This window comes from Arachis ipaensis, chromosome B10, assembly GCF_059453495.1.
Source record: "Arachis ipaensis isolate K30076 ecotype BB chromosome B10, ASM5945349v1, whole genome shotgun sequence".
Classification (NCBI taxonomy): domain Eukaryota; kingdom Viridiplantae; phylum Streptophyta; class Magnoliopsida; order Fabales; family Fabaceae; genus Arachis; species Arachis ipaensis.
Genome location: NC_142435.1, coordinates 57267535 through 57283891, shown reverse-complemented (window position 1 = coordinate 57283891; position 16357 = coordinate 57267535). Strand labels below are relative to the sequence as shown.

Genomic DNA, 16357 nt, shown 5'->3' with positions numbered 1-16357 from the left:
CGTACGTCCGCAGCATCGCAAGCAACGCGTCTTCAGCATTATCATTTAACCAAGAAGGAAATGCGATCAAAGAGAACGAATCAGGGGAAAATGAAAATGAAAAGGGAAAACTCTAAAAGTAAAAACAACGGAAAAATCGAGAAAATAAAAAGAGAAAAATCGATCATACCTTTGGAATTCGAGGGCTTGGAGGAGAAGAAGAGGGAGGAGCTTGCCGTCGCCCATGTTTGCTGGAGCTTGAAGGTGAACAGAGAGATCCACAATGATTCGAAGAAGAACAAGAAAGAGAAGAAGGGTATGAAGTTAACAAGATGAAGAAGAAGTGGTTTCCATCAGTGACGAAGGCGAGGGCGAAGGGCGAAGGCGAAGGGCGAAGGGCGAAGGACGAAGGGAGGAGCTCTTCCGATACAGGCGAATTTGGGTTGGAGGTTTCGAAGGTGAAAAAGAGATTAGGGTTAGTGGTTTCGAAGGGGAAAGAGAGATTAGGGTTGGGGACTGGGTTGGGGGCCGGGTTTGGGCCGGGTTGGGAGCCGGGTTTGGGAGCCGGGTTTGGGTCAATCGGTTGGGGCCTTCTCGCCACGCTTTTAAAACGTTATTGTTGCTCTCTACGGCCACGCTTTTGAAGCGTGGCAGAAAAGAAACTTTTGGCCACGCTTTTAAAGCGTGGCAAAAGTGTACCAGCATATAGCCACGTTTTGTAAGCGTGGCCGTAATGAAACCCTATGGCCACGCTTTTAAAACGTCCTTGTTTCTCTCTATGGCCACGCTTTTGAAGCGTGGCAGAAAAAAAACGTGGCCTTTTCTCTAATCAATTGCCACCCTTACAAAAGCGTAGCCGTTGATCCTTTTCGCCACGCTTTAGAAGCGTGGCAAAAAAAAAGTGGCCAAATCTCTAATCTATCGCCACCCTCATAAAAGCGTGTCCATTGACCACTTTTGGCCACGCTTTTGAAGCGTGGCAAGAAAAAAGCGTGGCCATAGGCCTTTTTTCTTGTAGTGTGTGGTCCTTCAAAAATTTGTGTTGTATAATAAATGTCTCTGTTGTGCACCAAAATTTATATGTTATACATCAAAATTTATATGCTCTAATTTTCTGAATATATACAAGAGAAGAAGAAGATGAAGACGATGTAGATGATGGTGATGATAATAAAAGAGGACGGAAAAAAAAGGAAGAAAAGAAATTAAAGAAGAAGAAGGTGGCGGCAGTAACGAGGATATAGCGGTGGTGGCGGTAGCGATCGACGACCACAATGATATTGAAGAAAGAAGCACGTAAAAAAAGAAGAAGACAATGACGATGATAACGAAGAAAAAGCACTAACACCAACACCGAATACGTACAAAGGAGCATGCCATGACTTAGTTAAAAACTTGCTTTAAAAAATGTTTAAACGCCGAGCTTTGTTGAAATTAAAATATAATTTTAAATAGTAATTATACTCGTAAATATTTTAAGAGTAAATTATTTAAATAATACTTAAAAGTATATACTATTAAAATAAATTTCGAAGGATACAAAAATAAGTTTTAAATAATTTTAAAATATGATAAAAATAATAATAAATATAATATTTTTTAATTTTGTAAGTGACAAATAAATTTTATACTTAATAAATAATTTTTATATTTAATTCAAATTTTTATAGATACCTTTGGTACTTATTTAGAAAACGTATATAAAACATTGGAGAAAATATCGATCTCTAGGCTTTTTTTTAATAATTTCGGTGATTCACAAAATAAAATTGAAGAAAAATTCACTTAGCTTGGTGTAGTGTAGACTTACTAAATTTAATGGATAAAAATGTCTTTTTTTAATATCGTTTGTAAAAAATTATATTAATAAAATTTAATATTCAATTTTTTAAAATATATATATTTAATCTTTAATAATTTTTATAATACTTTTAAATCTTTATAAAACTTATTTATTATTCATATCTTTGCAAAATTATTTTTGTCTACAGCAGACACTTTCAAATACTATTAGTTTACTTTTATTTTAGTATACGGATGTATAAGCGTTATTGCCATTGCAATTTGGAAACAATAGAAAACTTAACATAGAAAATAATACTATATGACTGACTATAAATATATTAGAATAATAGTACCGTGTTGTTAGGATTTGGTTGAATTAGTCTCACATTGCTTAGGATAGCAAATGGAGTGGGTGGCCTAGGCTATAAATATGAGGCTAAGTTTTTCATTTGTTTTTGTACCAGTCAGAAACACTTTAAGCTTGTATCTATTTTTTCTTTTCCTCTGTACTTTTTTATTAGAGAGTGTTGTGAGATGTAGTTAGATATTTGCTTTGAAAGAGAGTGTGGGTGTACTGGGGTGCCGGTGTTAGAGAGAAAGAAGTCTACGTGTTGTAACAATTTTCACATAGTGATATTCTCTGGTTGTCATTTGACAACGGCCGTGGTTTTTTCTCCGGTAATTAGAGTTTCCACGTTAAATTCTTGTGTTGTGATTGTGTCTATTTTATTTCTCTGTCAAAGGTGTTTTCTCAAGGGGGAATGGTGTCTTATTCCCAACAAGTGGTATCAGAGTTTCGGTTCGGTGGGATTTATTCTTAGTATGCTCTGTGGTTGCAGCCTAGTCTGACCTTTCACATCAGAAAAGAATTTTGTCCTGTGGCTTGAGGTTGATCTTTGGTTGCTGTTGTTGTTGCTGGAAGAGTGCAGTTTGGATAGGTTCTGGTTAAGGAAAGACCTGGTATTTAAGTGTGTCCATTGTGACCCACCTCTCTTTCCTGGGGACCTTTTCTAGTGCACGGTCTACAGTTGAGTTATACTATTCCAATATACGGTTGCAACAATGTCAGGATATTCAAGTGCTGTGAAGCTTGAAATAGAGAAATTTGATGGAAGAATCAATTTTGGCTTGTGGCAAATACAAGTCAAGGATGTGTTGATACAATCAGGTTTGCACACGGCGTTGAAGGAGAAGATCTCTGGTTGCTCTCTCTATGAGAGAAGATGATGTTCTCTAGAAGACAAGAAGTATCCTCATGGTATTACCGCACTGCCATGGATAAGGATAAGTTGTGGCAATCGGGTCCACAATTGCACACGGACATTGGTTGGCGTTGAGATGCAAGGTGTGTGGCGGAGTTAGGTCGATGGCTGAAGAACTTCCAGGAAAAGCCAATTTGGAAGTTGCACCATGAATTTTCAGCAAGGTTTCGATCTGTACCGAGGCGAAATGCTTGGAGTGGTCTAATTCCAAGTGAGTATACTTTCATGGTGGAGTATGATAGTTCTCTGAACTATGATTGTCGATATAGACAATGGCAGCAAAGAATTGTCGGTGTTGACAATGGAAGCTGAAGATGTGTGACTATTTTAATCAAGGTGGAGATTGTTAGGATTTGGTTGAATTAGTCCCACATTGCTTAGGATAGCAAATGGAGTGAGTGGCCTAGGCTATAAATATGAGGCTAAGTTCTCCATTTGTTTTTGCACCAGTCAGAAACACTTTAAGCTTGTATCTGTTTTTTCTTTTTCTCTGTACTCTTTGATTAGAGAGTGTTGTGAGGTGTAGTTAGATATTTGCTTTGAGAGAGTGTGGGTGTACTGGGGTGCCGGTGTTAGAGAGAAAGAAGTCTATGTGTTGTAACAATTTTTACATAGTGATATTCTCTGGTTGTCATTTGACAACGGCCGTGATTTTTTCTCTGGTAATTGGAGTTTCCACGTTAAATTCTTGTGTTGTGATTGTGTCTATTTTATTTCTCTGTCAAATGTATTTTCTCAAGAGGAAATGGTGTCTTATTCCCAACACATATCAATTTAAAATCCTAGTGATGAAGGGATATATACCCGCGTACGGTATATAAGGAATTGAGTGTAGAAAACTTATTTTTCTTTCCACTAATTGCCAAAGGTGTAAAGAGAATATATATTATAGCAAATTTTGCTCCCACCATGACATGCATAAACTTAGCTTCATTGGCACAGCTAAATTGACTGCTTCATTAAAGCTTAAAAAAGCATATAAATTGTCATGTAGTTGTACCCTCCTTACTGCAGAGGCTTAACTTCATTATTGTTGTTGTTGTTCATGAAGGGTATATATTAGGGAAATATGAAAATTTTAAATAACAACGGTTCTGCTGAATATGACAACTAATAATGCTAGTAATTTAGGTGTTACATTAATAAAGCTCAATGTGTAATCTAATAAGCCATTGCATATATATAATGCTGTTATCCTTATATTGTAAACATCTACCATCTATCATTCGAACTTTAAGATAAGAACAAAGATGGTTATTATGCCAAATCATTTCAGTGTTAATTAATTTGAATTATTCAAGTGGTTAAATTATTTGTAAGTAAGTGTTAGAAGTTTAGAATCCTCTGTCTATATATGCAGTAATTCTATAGTTTATGATAAATTTTTAAATAGAGCACATATTTACACAGTGAATTAATCTTTAGTAGGTGGAATTAAAAAATGAGGTGAAACAAAAAAAAAAAAAATCATCTCATTGTTTTAAAAGATAAGGTCGAATTAATTACTGTAAAAATTAATTATAATTTCAATAAACTTTTAAATAATTTATCATCTATATATAGGTTTAAATTTTTTTTTATAAATTAATGATTATTTAGATTGGCAATGATATGTATTAATTACTTGCTTCTGGAAGCTGGTTATGTTCTATGAATAGACGCAACTCACAGAATTAATTACGGATATCATATTAAGACGATTTTAATTAATGATGAAAAAAATACCATAATTATTTAAAATAAATATAATATATGATAATTATTTTATGCTAATATGATAATATATCAACATAAGATAAAAGTACTTTGTTTAATTTGCGGGCATTTTCTAATTAGTTTGTTAGTGGATATTTTTATAATATATAATAATATCATACAGATGCTTGCATATATAGAGTCTTAATCTATCTGATCGTTTAAAATAAAATAATTACATAAATTTTTAATACAATACATTAACTATATTATCTTTTAAATGATATATGTGTGTTAGGGGTACATAACCCGGTTCGGTGCGAAGACTTAGTTCAAATTCGAACACTTTGATGACTAAAATTTTAAAGTGGTCTCTGAGATTGGGCGAGTTACCCATAATCATCATTGACTTTTAAAATTCTCTAATAGTATCCCTCACATTCAGTTCCGGGACCCATAGTTGTCCTGCGATTCTTTCCGGCGCACAGTCAACAAATGGAGTAATGATCTGGCACCTCTTATGCCATGCTGGAACTAGCAACGGCTAGCTAACGTGGCAAATCTTAATTTTCTACCCAATGTGGTTCTGGTCCCATTAAAACCCTAAAAGCTAAGAATGATTATTATATATAGTATCTCTTCTTCCCTTTTCCTTCGTCCCATAATTGTGGTCCACCATTGTGATTTAACGGAGATTCCATTGACATGTACAAAGGTGCTTTCCACATAATAAAATCAACCTGTCAGAGCCAGATCTCAGTGAAAATTTGGGGTTGCAGGATGAAACTCGTGATAAACTTGGTGCAGAGTTCCACAAGAAGTTGGATTTGAAAGATGAGGATGAAAGGGTAGCTGAAAATGAGAAGAAAGATTCGGACTTTGTAGCTGGTAGTGAGGAATTGGGTGATGAAGGTGGTTATACCCCGGAAATAGGTGAAGCACAAGAGAGTGATGATAATGATGGTTGGGATGATGATGAGGGTTATGGCTGGAATAAGAATGTGAAAGAGAGTGAGATTGATAAGGTAAGTGGAGATTTTGATGTTGATGGTGATAGTAATGGTGATGATGAAGTTCAAGTTGAAGGTGATGAAGAAGTGGAGAAGAAGAAAGATAGAAGCAGTGGTAGAGTTTAACAGCAATATCCACTAAGGCCTGATACTGAAGATTGTGCTTTCTATCTTAAAACTGGAACTTGCAAATTTGGATTCAATTGCAAGTTTAATCACCCACTTAGTAGGAGGAAGAACCAGATATTAATTATTCTTCTGTTCCTATTATCATTCTAGCACAGTGGTCTGGATTGCATGTTTGAAAATTAGGGTTGAAATTCACTTATGAATATTTATCATTTGCCCAAGATTTTTTCTTTGTATTTTTAGCATTATATATTATATCAATAGAATGAGTAGATTAAGATAAAGGGCATTTATGCTCAGTTGAATAATCAATGGCTTGCCCTTCACCTCCAAACATTGCTTCATCAGAGCATCAATGGAATCTCCGTTAAATCACAATGGTGGACCATAATTATGGGACGAAGGAGAAGGGAAGAAGAGATACTACATATAATAATCATTTTTAGCTTTTAGGATTTTAATGGACCAGGACCATATTGGGTAGAAAATTAAGATTTGCCACGTCAGCTAGCTGTTGCTGGCTCCAGCATAGCATGGGAGGTGCCAGATCAGTACTCCGTTTGCTGACTGTGCACCGGAAAGGGTCGCAAGACAACTATGGGTCCCGGAGATGAATGTGAGAGATACTATTAGGGAATTTTGAAAGTCAAGGACGATTATGGGTAATTCACCCAATCTCAGGGATCACTTTGGGGTTTTAGTCCACTTTGAGAATTAATTTGATATGATTTTACTGGATTTATGGTCGAATAAAAATTTTAAAAATAGACTGATTATTCTTTAAGATTAGGTTTGGGTCAAAACAAACCCAGTTTCACCCATTTTTATATACACTCTAAGAAGATTAAAAATGTATATATATATATATATATATATATATATATATATATATATATATTAAAATAATTCTAATATTATATTATATTATATTAATTATAAGTTTATTGTTTTATTTTTAATAACACTTGTTCAATTAAAAAATAGATCAAAGAAGCATGGAATTAGAATTTATAGACATATTCAAATTTAAATATAAATATCAACTTCTCGATAAACAAGTATGTTTTTTTTTTATAAATAAATTGCATCATAATTTTTTGACATAAAATTTATCAAGATTCGGATTTCACCGGTTTTAGACCCGATTTTAGTACATATGACCCGAAAGTAGTGTGATTCTATCGAATCTAGAGACGGGTAATGGTCTTAAAAATAGACTCGGTCATTATTTAAAGTTAGATCTGGGTCAAAGCGACTCCGATTTCACCCGATCCCATATACACTCCTAGTGTGTATAAACATTAGTGCATTTTTTTGTTTTAATATAAAATTAAACTTTTAGATTTAACAGTGATAACTGTAATATAATTTAATCTCATTTTTAGACTAGTGAAATAGAAAAATCTCATAAAAATAGGGTTTTATATTTTTTAAGTAGATATTTTTATCTTTTTAAAATGAGTAAACTATCATTTCTATTCACGAAAGTTAAAAACGCTAATATATCTATTCATAGAAAAAGAAAATTACCATTTGTACCCATGAAACATAAACTTTTGCTAACAAAATTATCCAAATCTAAAAAAATTATTTGAAATTCCTAAATTACCATCTAATAGAACCCATTTCTAATTTCTCCTCTTACTCCACACCACCACTTTTTCAATCCCAAATCCTACCACCATCGAAACTCTTTCTCACCACCACCCTAAACCCTAACTACCACCATCACTCAAGAACAAACATAGAATAAGTGCAAACTTCAACCATGTCTTGTTGTAACTCCATTGAAGGAGTAGCAAATGTGACGGTCATAGGATACAGGTCCGAATCCGTTTCCACATTTGGGAACAAACCCTATAACTTTGAATATGCATCACACTTCTCCGCCATCCAACCAACCAAACCTTTGATCGGTAGTGATACTGACGGACTCCTGCTCTCCTTCCTCGTCAGGGTTCTTCCCCCCTCAATGAATAGCGTTGACGACGATGTGGCAGTGACACTCACTGGCGCCGTCGCCCTCTCTTCCTTCTTTGATCTCTTGCGCGCTCTCTTCCTTTCAAACCAGCGACGGACTCAATTAATGGCGGCGACAGACGCGACGGAGCTAGTAACAGCAAGGCGCGATGGCGGTGACAGCTCCCCCTTCCTCGGTTCTGGCTCGCATCTCCTCTTCGGGCTCCCTCAACAATGGCGTCGATGATGTGATAGCGGCGACGAGTCCCCACATTACCGGTGCGGTCTCCCTCCCCCTCCTTTTCTCTTCTTCTTCCTCGGGTGGGGTGTGTAGTGTCTTCGTATGTGAGTTTTGGAGGGATTGGGGTTGGGGGCTAGTGGCTGGGTGAAGGGGGTGGTAGTGGGATTTGAGATTAGAAAAGTGGTAGTATAGATAAGGGTAATTTAGAGATTTTAGGTAATTTTTTTGTATTTGGATAATTTTGTTGTGCGGAACGCATATTTCATGGGTACAAATGGTAATTTCCTTTTCCTTTGAGTAGATAGATCAGCGTTTTCAACTTTCGTGGGTAGAAATGGTAGTTTACTCTTTTAAAATATAAGTTTAATTTTAATGCATTAATAGTGTAAAACGTTTTATATTATCGGTATAATTATAACTGTTTTTTTGGATGACCATTCACGCGATCAATGTAAAAAGTAGTTATTTTTACTGATATGATATTATGTGATTGAATGTCAATATAAAACAAATGATTTTATATTAACAGTGCATCAAAATTAAATTTTTAAAATACATATAATAAATTTATAATCTTCATTTTTTTTTGTAGACTTTTATCTTTTTTTTCCAACCCCCAAAACATATCTGTTTACCTTTTTCTGTTACTTATTTTTAAAAACACAAATAAGTAACTTAAAAAATAAAATAAGAATAAATTTTTTATTTGTACCCATAAAAGATACAGATGCTGACAAATATATTTATATAAGAATAAAACGATAATTATAACTACAGAAGATGGTTTATGTGTGCCAAAAGTAGCCTAACAGACCAATTGCGTAATCACGTCCAGATATATACTTTTGGCACACGAAAACTATCTTCCGTGGTTATAATTATCGTTTTATTCCTATATAGATACATTTGTTAATATCTATCTCTTTTATTGATACGAATAGTAATTTATGCAATAAAATAAATATTTCTTTTTTAAAAAGTCCATCCTGAAACATTTCCTAATAATAAGAGTGTGCATCAGTGTATGCATGTCTATATTGTGTATGTAAACATATTCTGTAGGTTCGAACTATTATTTTGCTTAAAATAACATATAATAAGAAAATTTATTATTATTTTATGTCTGTATATATTTACAAAGTAATCATTAACCATTAAACTAATAAAATTTTTATAATAGAATAATCAAATATTTTATAATAAATAATCAAATATTTTTATAAAAATATCATTAAACTTTTTATGAATAAAAAATGAACTATATATTATATTTTTATACTTTTATTAAAATTTTAATTATTTATAATATAAAACTAATTTTATTATATTTTGTAAAATTTGATTATATGTGTAAATCAATTCAGATTATATTACTTATGAAATTTAATTATAAATATAAATGTATAATCATTAATCAGTCATATTTTAATATACATTTATATACGAATTGTAATTAATGGTAATTAATTTTTTATATTTATATAAATGCGAATGTGGATGTACGCGTGTACACGCGTACCTATGAAATAGATAATAATTTTTTTTTAAAAAAATAGAAAACCAGCTTTTGTATTTGGCACACAGTAAAATTTGTACCACAAACCACTATTAATACAAAATATCATGCATTATAATTGAAAATGATGTCTTAATTATAAATTATTACAAAATTTAGTTTTGATGATTTTACATTTAATGATTTTAAATTATGTTTTTCTGTGAAGGTTTTTTTTGCAAAAAGTAGGCTCTCACTTGATGAGTTTAATGATGACAAAAGAAGTATCTGTTATACACAATAATGACTGCAATTACCTTATGATTGTATTTTGGTTTGTTGTTACATTGCCAATTTCACTTCATTTTCTCTTACTTATTCTTTTAGTTGCTGGTTATCTATACTTTTTTAAATATAAATAATAGATTTTAGAATTGATCCAATAAAATAAAAAAATATTCCATTTCTAAATTATCTCTTAAACTCTAACATTGGGATAACCATCTGCACACCTAGTGAATTGAACATCCGACATATCTATTGTTCACATTATTTAGTATTCTCATTGTCTACCTATACTTTTTCCATTATTAATTGTTTTTAATACACCAAAATGAATCATCTTCTTTTATTATTAATTAGATGAAGTATAATAAAATTTAAATGAATAAGATTTATTTTGTATCTCATTTTAAAAAGGGAAGAAAATTATTACAAAATTATTTTTCTCAAAAATTTAAGACGATAAAAGAAGGCACATGAATGATTATATATTTAGCACAACAAGAATTTCTTTTTGAATTTGAATGAATTTTCTGCACGTACAATTTTTTTCTTTTTATTTGTCATATGCTAAAGTTTTTTCGAACTTTAAATCTTTAGATCATAAAAACTCTGATATCATGTCATGAAATTACATATTCTAAAAGTTTAAGTTAACAGAAAAAAACACATAAATAATTACATTTCTAATAAAAAAAAATACTAAATTTAAAAGAAAGATCAAAAGAATTAAATTGTTCATGAAAATTATACATATCATGACAAAAAAAATTACTTTTTGTATAAATTGATTTAATTAATGAATGGAATCTTCTAAACATATTGATTAAATTTTTTTTCTTGTATTAATAATTCTGTCAACAATATAATCTTTCATGAATAATTTTAGTACTATGCATTTTTTCCTTCTACATAGCTTAAACTTAATTCTGCCAATGCCACTACCATCTTTATATAAACGTATCTCCCTCTCTTCATTGCTAAGTTTCTCACAATCACTCTTTCTCTCTCTCCCCCCACACACATAGACACTCTCTCTAGTCTGTCTCTTACTATGGCCATGAGTGTTGAGAATCAAGACCCTAATGACATAGGATTCTTTTGGGATAACCAACCATGGGATGTCTCAAATTTTGATAACTTAGGTCAAAGAGAAACCAAAGAGAACCTACATATAGAAATGCCTCCTCTGCCACCAGCTCCTACCAACCACCTCACACAGGGAGAAATAGAGAAGAAAAATGAAGAATTAACGATGCCGGTTACAAGCAACAAGAAGCGACGCCGAGCTGACGAAGATGGCAAGAGGCCTATGAAGAATGATGGTAATGATCATGATCTCCATATATGGACAGAGAGAGAACGAAGGAAGAAAATGAGGGACATGTTTGCTAATCTTCATGCTATGCTTCCTCAACTTCCTCCTAAGGTAAAATAATTATTCAACTTCAATTTTTCCTATCAGATTGATTAATTTAAAAAATAATAAAAATAAAATAGTAAACAAATTTTGCATGTTCTAATTAAGATAAAAAGTTTATACCATTTTAAGCTTTTAACATATCAATTTTGGTAGATTATTATTCTCTCACTTTCTTGTGTAGTTTTTTATGTAACAGTGAATATGTTATACCATGCATGAATGATATATACCAAAATTTTTGTTTTACTCTCAGAACATATAAAATTTTCATCTCTTTTGTTTGTGAATGCTTTTCCATCAAGCTTCTCATGGTTATCTTTCCTTCGGCTAAATTTAGATCGATATATATATATATATATATATATATATATATATGTGTGTGTGTGTGTATTTAATTTCTCTATCTCTTTTTCTTTTTATTTTTAATTAATCTATATATTTCTTTTCTCCCATTAAGTTTAGCTTTGTCATGTATCAGCTGGATCTGTATCTTTTTCCAAATTGGACAATTAGGAATGTAGAAAGGACAGAAATCCTTCTGCCATTTTCCATGTATTCTTCTTCCTTTATTAATTAGAGGGGAATTAAAAATTAATTGAAAAGCTGAATTTTTTTTTTCTAAAAGAATTAAATATTATTGAAAATTTGAATAAAAATAAATATTTGATGATCTTTTGGATAATAATTAAAATCAACGTAACACAGTCATAAAATTTTCACATATAAAAGTTGTTCTACAATAAAAGGGTGTGTTTCTTTCGGTTTTTTCTGACAAAAATTATTATTATTATTATTATTATGGGAGTCATTTCGATAAAAAACGTCTAAAAAATTTTTTTAAAAATATTTTTTAATAATTAAAATTTAACATATGTAATAGATTAAATCGTATTATTTTAGTCATAATTAGATTGGATAAACCGATTTGACCAAAAATTCGATTAACTAAATTTTAAATCAATTTAAATTAATATTTTTTTAATAAAAATAACTATAATATCACTATTATAGAAAATGGTTAAAATATTCTTATTATATATATATATATATATATATATATATATATATATATATATATAAATTTATTGAAAACCCTAAATCTTAATCTCATGACAGCGTTGAGAGAAGAGAAGTGTTAGGATTTAGGGTTTTTAAAATATATATATTAATATATAATAAGAGTATTTTATCATTTTTTATAATATGAGTATTGTAGTTATTTTTTATAAAAAATATTAATTTAAATCGGTTCAAAATTTAGTTCATCAATTTTTTGGCCAAATCAATTTGTCTGATCTAATTTTAACAAAAATAACAAGATTTAATCAATTATATGTATTGAATTTTAATTACTAAAAAATATATTAAAAAAAATTTAAACGTTTTTAACTAAGTGACTCCCTATTATTATTTGCATATTTGTCTAAATTTAAAATAAAAATATTTTTTAATATTTTTTTTTTGAAAAATCTAGATAAATCAATTTCTTAGTAAAATTAAGGTATAATACACATTTTGTTCTTAAATTTTTGAAAGGTTTAAAAATACTAATAATAATAAAAATGAATACAATAAATAAATACTTTTTTGCTTGTGTAATATACTCTATTTTCTTAAATGAACCTATAAAAAGAGATTAAATAATTATACGATAAAACCATTTATTTTTTAACACCATTAAATATTGTCAATCAGATTTAAAATTTAATCCAATTGAAAGATTTTTCTGACTTTATTACCATCTTTAAGATTTTCTATGATCCCTATAAGGTAATTTTAGGGTTGTGTTATCTATATAAAACACGAACAATGTGAATTTACCAGCGTTTCAGTTATTATACGAATTCTAAAATCAATTTTCTACGGAACTAATTTTTCTTTAATCAACAACAAATTAACAAAGTAGAGGATAAACAAAAATTAAGAATTGAATTGTCATTATAGAAAATGAAGACAATACTGTTTAGAAAATTTAATTTCAATTTTTTTTTACAAAATATAATCCATAAATTAAAAAATATTTGTATTTTTATTTGTTAAAATATTCCGTGTGTTTCGTTTTAAAATATACATATATGTAAAAAAAAAAAAAGTATATGTGTTTATTTTGAAATAATTGCCTATTTGTGTTAAATTTATTTATATATTTGTAAAGTTGATGTGTTAAAATGTTTGTAGATTTTGCCCTATTTATGATCCTATTGTAAACAATTTGTTTTAGCACATGGTTAAAATTGGTTTTGAATGATTCTGATTTTGATGGATTTGCATGTCCTTGCAGGCAGACAAGTCATCCATTGTGGATGAAGCAGTGAGGCACATCAAAACTCTGCAACAAACGGTTGAGAATCTCGAGAAAAAAAAGCGACAGAGGATTCAATCTCTCTCTGTCTCTGTGTCACCAATTGCGTGCGAATCTGCTGTGACCAACCCTCAGTGGAACCCTTACGACTCATCATCCTTGTCAAGAGATAATAATGCATTAACTATAACCGCCACTCAACATGTTTCTGCTGCTGTTGCAAATAATTCACCGTTTTTTAAGACTTGGGCTTCACAGAATGTGGTACTGAACATGTGTGGAGAGGAAGCACAGTTCAGCATATGTGCAGAGAAGAAGCCTAGTCTCTTCACCACCATTGCTTTTGTGCTCCAGAAGCATAAGGTTGACGTCATTTCTGCTAGTATCTTGTGCAATCATAATGTCAATAGATACATGGTCCTTACTCATGTAAGTTCCCAATTCCATCTCTACACTTTATATACATTACCATTTCTTTAATAAATAATCATGGTCAAGATATATAAATAGTTTGATCATGTGGTATCAGATTTTACATAACTAAGGTCTAAAATTTTATGTTTGATATTTGTTAGTCTAAAAGACAAATTTTTAGCATCACACTAACAAAAAGGACATATGCGAGTTTGGACATTAAACCCCCAAAAATATGTTTATTTGAGAAAATATATTAGATATATAATCAATTATGTCTTTTTAGTATTTACTTATTCATTTAAAATTTTAGGATAAGTGATTTTATACTAATAATAAATTAAATCTAAGTTAAATGGTTGTCAAGATAACCTTAATCAGCATAGCGTATATATATAATAAATATGAGCATTGTTTTAAACGTATAATTATTTATGTTCTTCTCTTATAAGTTTAATCTTTTAGAATAAATGGTATCATAATATACTATTAAAATTACTATAATAAAAAGTCAAGAGTTTGATTTTACTGACAAAAAAAAAAGTTTAACATAAAACAAAAAAAAAAAGACTAATATAAAATTTATACAAATTAAAAAAAAATCTTAAAAAAACTTATTAAGAATATAATTATTTATGTGTTTTTTTTAATAAACATATATTTTTAAAATAACTAATTTCATAATAGATTGCAAATGTGTAAACTTTACTCAATTGGGATGTCCATGATGTTACAGGCAAGTAGGGCTTTACTTCAATTTGCAGACGCAAATACAGTGGAGGAAACTTTCAAGCGTGCAGCTGAGGAGATTATGATGTGGCTCGGCTAAAGCTTTTGATGATTAAAGAACTTATCTAGTTGTTGTTCTGTTTAATTTGAATTTTATTTTCCCTAAAAAGTTATGTCATCTTATTAGCTTTACGGCCAAACTTGGATGGTTAGAGCAAAGAGATGTGCATATAATATATAACAAGTGTTTATCTTTATGGTTTATTTTGTCTTGTTTTAAATGGTTTTCGCTCTCCAATACCAAATTTGGTCCTGACTCCATGGTGGATCATTTTACCATATTATTAATATTATGTAGAATTTCATTCTGTTTCCATAATGCATGTGTTATTTTTGGGTGCTTCTTAAAAATTAAAGAAGACGGCAGGTGAAAGATATGGGATCACAAATTACTTTTTGAGAAAAGTTAAAGGGTGTATAAAATTTATTTTTATCGGTAGTTTTAGCTATCAGTCTAATTTTTTTAGTTTAATTATTTAAAAAATTTCTGTTAACGTTTTAGTATTACTCTTATTATTTTTTAATATGTCAAAAAAATGTTAGTTTTAAATCTAAACGACAATATGATTTAAATCTATGAATATCTAATTTTTTACCTTAATTTTATTAGGATGGATTAAAGTCTGAATTGAAGCAGAGATTGAGTGGTGTTTTATTTTATTTTTTTATTTTCAGGAAGAAATTTTTTATAAATTTACAAAATTTCAGAATTTGTTAGTAAGGCAATTCACCTTACTACCATTTAGTTAAATCATAAAAAACATTGGTCGATCTTTACCTTTTAGTTAAACCATTTTATCATTAAAAATTTTTCTTATAATAACATCTTCATTGGAATAAGTGTAAGTGTAATATTTTATAATTAAAAATATTTTAAAATATTTGAATTTGAGTACTTTTTTTTTTTTTGTAAATTCCTTTGTTTTTTAAGCAAAAATGATTTTAGTTCAGAGGTTGAGTTAATTGATCAATTAAATTTTTTATATTTATATAATTAAGAAGATACAAACAACAATGAAAACATATAAGAAGAAGATAATAATGATAATGATGAAGGAAGAGAAAAAATATGAGATAAAATCAAATAAAAAATAAAAAAAAGAATGAGAAAAAAAAGAAAAAAAATTTATAAAGAAGAAGGCAAAATAGAGCACATTAATATACATGATGGTCGGACTTGATTATATAAAAAATTGGTCGCCCAACATTTTTGATTTGAATACAAGTGTAAATCAATTTTGATTATATTACTGTTTGCACAAAAATTCGACGACTTATAAGTTTTGACTACAACAATCAAAACGTCGAGTATGCATGGTGTGAGTCGAAAAATGAATGGAGTCAAATTTTGCTAATAAAACGTGGGGTAATTACTAAGATCATGGTAAATAAAGATCGTAGGGGTAAATGCTTGGTGACCAAGGTAAAGAAGAAAACGTGGAAGATCTAGTTTGGAAAGCGAAGTCTATCATGATCAAGGCAAGGTTCTGACCTGTGTGTGAAAATCTGAAAAAAAAAAAGGGTAATTAAATTGTGGGAAAGAGAGAAGCATTTAGCAACTCAATATTATTATCTTTAAATAGAAAAATTTA

At 30.1% G+C, this 16357-nt stretch overlaps 1 protein-coding gene across 1 annotated transcript; it reads left to right on the top strand.

Annotated features, from left to right (window-relative positions):
• Positions 1-10891: 10891 nt before the first annotated feature.
• On the top strand, positions 10892-15016 carry LOC107620688 (transcription factor bHLH95). The gene is made up of 3 exons (XM_016322817.3): positions 10892-11266; positions 13542-13991; positions 14713-15016. Exons 1-3 carry the CDS (start codon positions 10892-10894, stop codon positions 14803-14805), a joined length of 918 nt encoding a protein of 305 aa, XP_016178303.1. The 3' UTR covers positions 14806-15016.
• Positions 15017-16357: the final 1341 nt, after the last annotated feature.